Source organism: Mixophyes fleayi, chromosome 12 (assembly GCF_038048845.1).
Source record: "Mixophyes fleayi isolate aMixFle1 chromosome 12, aMixFle1.hap1, whole genome shotgun sequence".
NCBI classification, from domain to species: domain Eukaryota; kingdom Metazoa; phylum Chordata; class Amphibia; order Anura; family Limnodynastidae; genus Mixophyes; species Mixophyes fleayi.
The window spans coordinates 26,861,784-26,870,650 of record NC_134413.1 but is presented as its reverse complement, the minus strand read 5'-3'; the positions used below and the strand labels follow the sequence as shown (position 1 = coordinate 26,870,650).

The following is an 8,867-nucleotide window of genomic DNA, read 5'->3' as shown; positions in this document are numbered from 1 at the left end:
TAAATAAAATCTGGGGTTTATTGACAATGAGACATCCAACAATACCATGGGCAGACAAAGTACATTAAATAATATGTGCACACACCAATAGCCTTTAATGGAGTAGAAATGGTAAAAATGGGTTTACTGATCAGACCATGTAGGTTCACACTAAACAGACTTCTACTCCCCACTCCACTGTACCCATCTCCTACACCAGTGATGGCTAACCTGTGACACTCCAGGTGTTGTGAAACTACAAGCCCCAGCATGCTTTGCCAGCTAGTTATCTACTGGCAAAGCATGCTGGGGCTTGTAGTTTCACAACACCTGGAGTGTCACAGGTTAGCCATCACTGTCCTGCACCAAGAGGGATGTATGTTTAGTTAGATGAGGTGTTTAGCCATAGAAATAAATAGTCAAGGGAGCATTTGCTTATTTTATCATCCCGGTTCCATTTTGTAGAATATTTGGTTTCCATAGTACTTAACACACCACTGTTCGAAGGATAATAAAATCCTGTCATCCCCCTCATACACTGCAACAGAAGTTCTGGGTCAGACAATAGAGAGAGATGTTTCAGGAGAGCTAAAGTTTAATGCATATTAATAGAAAACAGTTTATTGGGTTAAGCTGACCATGGATCTGCCATTAGAGATGCCCATATCATGTTGCACACGATGGTTCTCTGCTGGCTAAGAACACCGTGGTATGTTAAGATAATGTACAGCCCTTTTACTAGAGTGCAAAATGGCTTCCTCCATGTGGTCTTGTAGCATATACAGTGTTACACAAAGTGCAGGGTCATTTGTCTTGTCACTATTTCTTCTAGTTTTCCTTTGAGTGTGTCATGTCTGGAATTTCTTTCTGCATGAAATGCATGACTGCATGAGCCACCTTATCAGGTCCAATGTTATATACCGGATGTGTAGGTTTCTGTCAGAGGAAAAGAAGAAGGTTTGGAGATAACAATTATGTTACAGATGGGGGAAAGACAGACCCTAAACCCCTTAACTAGTCTATAAATGCCCAGTAAACCCCTGTAGTATAATAATACAGGTTCTCGCTAGAGAATGATGTATGTTAGTCATCTGAAGCTTCGGGTACAACTTCCAAATGAAGACTACTCCCAGTGGTTCAATCATTCTCGTTTAAAATGGTAAATTGCAAAGTCAGGTTTACCAAACAATTTCTTCTTGGCAAAACACTACTGTATTTTGAGACAGGCGATCAGCCCAACTGTATTCTCCGTGAGCCCTGCATGCTTGAGAAAGTCCGCAGTGTTTCAGTATAATGTTCCCTGTTTTAGGATCTTGCTTAAGCCTCTGCGGAGTAATTTATAAATCAAATACAGTAAACCAGACATACAATTAGGCCTCTAAATGCAATAGAATGTAGGTGTAGATAGTGCCATGGAACACTGATTGGAGGTTACATACATTATGTGGGCTGAACACATTCATGGTGCACAAACAACCGGTGACATTGCTGAGGCAAAAATGACAACTGATTTTCCTAAAGGCATCGTGCCCCAGGGATAGCACTAGCTCCTAGTTACAGATATGCCGCATTCTCATAAAAACTGCTTCAGGGATCAAAATGACAAACTCCTCTGTTTTAGTGACTGTAGTACGCTAAAATATAAACAATGTACACCAATGAAATGTGCTCCCAATGGGCACTATGCTAGTAATTTATAACCAGACAGTGGGGTCTATTTACTCTATACATCCACAACATTCACTGTGCTGGTGGTCGGAGATGGTATTACAGCCCCTCTGACATATGCCTGTGCACAACCCATGAACTCTTAAATCTCTGTTGCAATAGCCTATTCCACTTATCTCACTGTAGCATATTGGTCTGTTCAACTTGTCATCAGGTTGACTAGTATCTTAAAGCGACACCACTTTTCAGTATGTACAACTGCATGCCATTCCTTCCACTTGGATGGGTACAGCGCTTCCCCTTTAAATACCGGCATTTACAACATCTGGTCTGTTGTAACATTATAGTTTATTTGTATCGCTCATAAAAACTCTGCAAATGAAAGGCAGGGACACAGGTTTATCCAGCCAGCTCCCTTTTCTTTTGCTCATTTCTATAACTGGGTTTTCTGCTGTGCTAGTCACAAAAATACATTTAAAATGAATTACTTAATTAAGGCTGCCCAGATCTGCTTCTGACTCGGCTGAAAGGAAGGTTTGTCTACAAGACTGCCACTGCAGAACATCTTGTTCTGAGCTGAACTGAGGTGAACTAACTGACCTCCAGGAACTTGATTGCAATATATCAAGTATGGGGGGATTAATCAACACCTTTTGCTAAACCAAAATTAGAAGTTCAGTTCTAATTAAATTAGAAACTTATTAGTGTAAACATCTTTAACTCTAGTTATATGTACTCTGTATGCTGACCCAATTAAATTGCAGCCTTCCTCCTACTGGCTAGATCCTAACAATGACGGCTCCTTATTGTTCTACTCACCAAAGAATTTCCTGGTACTCCCATAACGGTTTCATGAAGGATTTCTCCGCTGCCAAAATGCTGTGCTATAGACAGTCCGCTCAGACAGTAGCAGGTATGGTAGAAGTCTCGCGATCTTTAAACACATGAATAAAAAATGTATATAAGCAAGAAGAAAGATTTCATCTGAACAATGTCTACTTATTAAACTGGGAAGCACTTACTTTCCAGGTTTATCTAGTAAACCACCGGTATGACACTGGCAGCACAAGAGAATGTATTCCTGCAGTGCTTGCTGGTCAAACATCCAGTTTGTGAGGCTGAGAGCAGGATCCCCTGTAAAATCATTGGTACAAGATATTATTAACAACTGGATTCATTAGTTTATATATTCAAAAGTGGTTGGCTCAGTTTTGGCTACGTTATCCCATGTTTAGGAAACCTCTTGCAACTTAGCCAAGATCACCACTAACCTCCATGATCTACCAAGCTAATGCAGCTACTATGAATGAACGGCAGAGTCTTTCCAGTGCAGCTCCTGACTGGCTTGTAATTACCCTCTACAAAGAGAGGTCACCAGTCCATAGCATGTTTCAGACTCACAGACGTGTCATAAACAGCCCATTCATATTCTGTTCATTACAGTAAAGAATACAGTTAAGTATCCCAGAGACCCAATTGAGTGGTATTGGAGATAATGATGTTATTACCTTCTCCATGTAAGGTTCTATGCAGCAGCGGCATCAAACCAGCTTGCCAAAAGGAATAGCAGCCATCCACCAGCTTGTTGCAGCGGCCTTGGAATCCACCTTCAAATCTCATTTGTCTAAATGCAACCCATCGCTGGATCCCAAAAAAACCACAATAATAATAATTACTGTAATAATACCATCATATAGCAAGATATAAAAACCATACTAATCCCTAGAATATATTTATGTACACTGTAAAGAATCTTTTTTTGCCCTTGAAATTCATTATAAGCAGGACTCACTCTCTTTCACTTGAATAAAACCTGGATGTCACTTTATAGTAAAAAAATACAAAATAAAGAATTCCCTGTATGTTTAATATGCACAGATGGTCCTGATCCATGTGAGAGGTAATGAAGGGTTGCTTTAATGAGGGGCAATTGCCCTGGGCCTATTGCACTTACAAGTAATGAAGCCTGGATTGGAGAGGCCATAATAGAATCTAATTTCAGCATCCTCCAGTCTCCTGGGAAATCAAGAGACCCTTTGTTTTAAAGGATGAGAGTCTATTGTAATTGTATTGTAAGGTTAAAACGGTCAAATAATAATAAAAAAATGGCATAGCACAACCAGAGACAAAGTCAAGTCTAACCATAGACCTGGCTCGAGCTATCCTGAGCCCTAACAGATCACGGATCTTAATAATCACATGCTAAAAATAACCACACAAGGTATCACCTCTCAGAAAAGCTTGCTATACCCTTCTTTTGAGATACAGCCACAAGTTTCTTCTTGTGTCTTCTGAAAGGGATCTGGGGCCACTAATGGATTTAAAAGGACACTGAAGGTGAATCCAGGTGTGTTGTCACCAATGACTAAATCACTGTTAACGAAAACTACTGAAATGAATTGCGCAACAGAAGTGGGTGTATGTTCTGTGCAGAGCACACAAGAATTCTTGCTTCTGGCAAAAACCACACCTAAAAAAACCCCCCAAAAGCTGACGACCCAGCCATATGAATGGTATAAAGTCAAATAAGATTTGAAGAATTGAAGCCTATAAATGCCGTCATTGAAAAAAAACGTAATAAAAAAGGGTGAAACTTAAATGACAAGTGGAGTATTAATAAAGTAAGATAATGGGAGTCAGTGATGAAAGAGAAATGGGTAAAAATCATACTGTATGTATGATGAAATTGTTACAGAATTTCCATATTAACATATTACATCCTGTAACTACAATACATTACATATACTGTCAAGTCCCTGTGTGTATAGAAACGGGTCACCAGAGCATTCATGTTATAGGCGGGTACTCTACAAGTATCCACATGAAAAGGGCAGTATATATTTTAGAAATGCATCGCAGTTGCTAAGTATTAATCCACACTATCATCTGAAATTTGTGAGGGAAGACGAGGGTCAGAAAGACAAAGAAATAAAACAAAACACAGACACATTAAAAATGGACGACATCTGGCAAACAAGCCACACGTTGGACAGTCTCATTAGTAGCAATGAATGTACAATCACTCTTTGTATAGTCTCCAACAACACACAGAGACTGAGTTTACAATCTATGCTGAACCACATTAAGTTTTCAAACCCTTGAGTTAATGCAAAACACATAAAGCCATCTCTCACCAGCAAGCTCTTTAGATCTAACAGGTGTATTCTCTTCAAAATAACTAAGGCAGCCAATCCACAAAACGTATATCCGCCATGTGCTTCCATGCCTGGGACACCGCCAATGCCACCTTCCCAAAGCTGGCACCTGCAATAACAATCCATATAACATCCAGTGGAGATACAAGATATAGTAACATGGCACAAACCTTAAAGTCCTACAATAGAAGCCAGTCTCAATCCACCTACAGTGAGGTTAATTTAACATTATTGGCACTACCTTGTGTCACATTGTTGGTCTAGCAACTTGCAAAAAATCTTGTACAAAAGTAAAACAGCTAAAAAAATATTGGTATTTTAGTATGTATTAAATTAAACCAATCTTTGCTTATTTATCCCAAATGTATCAGAAGGATAGACTGGTATATCAGGTAATATGCATTGATTATTACTAGTAAAAAGCATGGCTTGTAATTACATACACATGACTACTTTAGCCAATATCACTGTACAAAAGAAAATGATATTCTGATGAACACAGGTCTACCTCGTACCTGGCAATCCATTCAGCAGTGCCATCAAACAGCTTTGGGGTCATAATATTGGTTAATGATGCCACAGAGGCAGCACAATAAGCACTCCTAGGATAAAAATATAAACCATGCCGTAAGAATATATATCAACTTGTAAAATTATAGCACAGATGCACAACTCACAGAGAGCAGGACAGATACAGGGGGGACCCAGGATGCCAGGACAAGCAGTGGCCTGGGTCTCCCTGTATCTGCCAGGTTTCACACCGTACCAGGTCTCACTGTTGCTGTGGCAGCAAATCATGTCATGAGACCAAGCTGCTGTCTAGGAACCACCTCCTTTTCAGAACAGGACAGGTAAGTAATGTGCAGGGGATGTGTGTGCGACAGCTGAGGGGTGGAGGAGAAAGACCTGTAACTGGGGTGGATGTGTTAGAGGAGAGAGGTGGTGTCGGGAAGGGAGTGACGCGAGCATGCCCCCTACGTAGCATTGTGGTGACACACACAAATCTATTCCAACAGCAACCTTTAAATAATGTTGCTAGGTATGGCACAACTACAAAGAGATTCCTCTTTGCCTATAGTCATTTATAGGTAATTAGGCAAGTTTTACTGCAGCCCCTTTAAATAAATACAATCTTTGATCAATGTGCATCATATTATAGGGCCGTGTCGGGAAGTGAGTAAGGAAAATGGGGCAAAAAAGAAGCCAGACAATGTGATAGTGGAAGAAGCAGGTTCTCCGGTATGAGGCTCTTTATGTTTAAGAATACAGTACAAAGTTTATACATCGAATGTGTTTTAAAGGGGTGGGGGGGATGCAGAGAGGAACATATGCCCGATTCTATGAAAATTATTCTTTTTAAATTAAACACAAACCAATTTTGATAAAAAACCATTTAAGATCGTACAGAATCTGACCTGACATCCACTTCTCCACCAAAGTGCATGTGGAAAGAACCATCAGGCTGCTTTAAAGAGTAGAGAAATCCCTGTAGTTTTTCCCTGTTAAAACAAAAGCAAGAACAACATTTCTAGAAAACCAAATATAATGACAACTGTAAACCAATGAAGGGGCACCTTGTGGGGACCGCACTCGTGTCCTCAAAATATGGCCACATATTGACCTCCCAAATTCTATATAGTGTGCTGCACAGAGAGGAAGACATCCAGTATAAAATACATATAAAAGACATGATTAATCATAATTTGTTAGGATAGAGAGAAAGCAGGAGGGTTTTACCAGACTTGGAAACAAATTAAGATGAACTAATTACAATTAAGAGAAATGCTTTAAATCTGTGAATCGGGTTAACTCCTTTGAATAACTGCAGGTTAGAAAATCAATATATGCATATTTACACGCAGTTACATCTTGAATAAAAAATTGGCTTCTAGAAACTATTATCTACTGTGACACTTAACTGCAACACTTAATTACAAAAGGGGTATGTTTTGTGACCCATAGTTTCCTACTCTCCCGGAACTTCTGAGAGACCCCCAAATTTCAAATCTCCTGGACGATAAGCGCAACCTACCACGTCATGCTCACTTCCCTAGTGAAGTGGATGGGGCTTAATGACTCCATTCACTGGAAATCTCATCATGCCCCCTGCTGTATTAAACCGCAAATTGCAGCATTGACAATTAGGGGGTGGGGCTTAAGGACACTTACAGCACCTAGACTTGTCAGCAGGAACTTCTCTCTAGTAACTCCCGGAAGGGGGATTAAAAATGTTGGCAAGTACGTAGTGACCACCACTGGCCCCGTCTGTAATATCATTACTACAGTTGAGCCCCTTATTTAACGATGAAAGTGATAATATGTGCACAGGTTGTAATACACAAAACCTGTACAATTATCATAGATAACCCCATAAAGCATATATTTAACTACCATTGAATTGGAACTTCAGTGTCAAAGTCAATCCAGAAGAAGCAGCTTTTTTTTGCAGTTTGAGTATTGCGGCCTTCCAGCTTTTGCTCAGCTCTACATAACATGCACATACCTATTAATAACGTCATACGCCTCTTCCGTCCCGATGGTGCATAGAGCATTCACTGCTGCATATGTGGGTGCGAGATGAGCCTGCTGACCTGGGCCACCAGCAAAGCCACCACTGTCAGCCTGACAGTGTGCGAGGAACTGGCAAACGCTATAGAAGAAAGACAAGACTTTGTTTTTTCACATAAATTGATTGAACCAAACACAAAACTGAAAGTGCAGATCCTTATCACAACCCACGTTGCTATACATGAAATGTTGCTGTGACATCCACATAGAGTGAAGCTTAAGTAAATGAGCAATGAGGATATTCAATCTTCCAACATATACTTCCCAGGTACACTGCAGTCCAGAGTCTCATTGTACGGACTCAGCAGGAGGCCACTTGGCAGTATACAAGTCTACAGCACCTGCTTTCCATGACTTCATGGCATAGCGTTGAAGGAATAAAGTTCATACATAAACATCAAGATAAGTATTTATAACGTAGGTGGTTGAGAGGGAACATTGCACATGTCCTAAAAAAAATATATTATATGCTTCTTAACTGAAAATTACTTTAATCTGCATTTGACCGCGTTGGCTGGCCCTTTATGATGAAAGCCCTCGCTGTTTATGGTTTCGAAGATCGTTTTCTCGAAGGGGTCTCTGCCTTGTATGCCAATCCGACTGCTTCTGTCCAGGTGAACGGGTGTTCCTCATCGGCCTTTCAGATTTGAAATGGGACCCGACAGGATTGCCCCCTCTCCCCCCTCTTATTCGCATTAATTATAGAACCTCTAGCTATGAAAATACGTCAGAACCCTAACATCTCCGGCATACAACTATCCTCCAGCACATATAAGACTGCACTTTATGCAGATGATATCCTCCTTACCATCACCAATCTCCTAACATCGTTACCAAACTTATTCCAAGAACTTGACAATTTCTCCATAGTATCGAATTTTAAGATCAATACAGCTAAGACAGATATCCTGGATCTCAATATCTCCTCTAAGCTAAAGCAGCTCCTGGAGCTAAAACTTCCCCTTTCACTGGAGTTCCGAGTGTATTAAATACCTGGGTATTAGACTTACCAGAAAGGTAGAAAATCTCTACTGGGCAAACTATCCCCAACTTATAGCTTCTCTTAAAAAAGATATGGTCTCCTGGGACAAACTCATGATATCTTGGGTGGGGCGGATTACATCAGTGAAGATGAACTTGCTCCCCAGACTGCTTTACCTTTTTCACACCCTCCCTATTAGAATTCCCCCCCTCTGTCCTAAAATTGCTGGAAGCCTCTGTAAGGCGATTCATCTGGTCAAACAGAAGACCCAGGATCTCTGCTCGTATTCTGCAACGCCCTCCCATGGCAGGTGGCCTCGGCATCCCTAACTTTCGTAATTATTATTATGCGGCTAGATTAGCTCAATGTGTACAATGGCACTCTCCGCCCGGAACTAGGGTCTGGGTTGTTATAGAATCGGATCTTCTGGGAGGCTCACGGATTTGCTCTGCACTTTGGCTTCCAACTGCTCAGCGCCCAGCCCCCGCCCGAACTCACCTAGTAATAGCCCTCTC

The 8,867-nt window shown here is 40.8% G+C and overlaps 1 protein-coding gene across 2 annotated transcripts in view; it reads right to left on the bottom strand.

Annotated features, from left to right (window-relative positions):
• The window catches only part of FNTB (farnesyltransferase, CAAX box, subunit beta), a 28,279-nt gene continuing 19,412 nt past the window's right edge, over window positions 1-8,867 (bottom strand). For both annotated transcript variants that reach the window (XM_075193400.1, XM_075193401.1), the window contains exons 5-12: window positions 7,306-7,452; window positions 6,218-6,301; window positions 5,318-5,404; window positions 4,782-4,911; window positions 3,156-3,288; window positions 2,670-2,781; window positions 2,467-2,581; window positions 1-915 (exon numbers count right to left, since the gene is read on the bottom strand). In XM_075193400.1, the coding sequence (XP_075049501.1) occupies window positions 808-915; window positions 2,467-2,581; window positions 2,670-2,781; window positions 3,156-3,288; window positions 4,782-4,911; window positions 5,318-5,404; window positions 6,218-6,301; window positions 7,306-7,452 (916 nt within the window). In that variant the 3' untranslated portion in view covers window positions 1-807. The remainder of the gene's footprint in view (window positions 916-2,466; window positions 2,582-2,669; window positions 2,782-3,155; window positions 3,289-4,781; window positions 4,912-5,317; window positions 5,405-6,217; window positions 6,302-7,305; window positions 7,453-8,867) is intronic.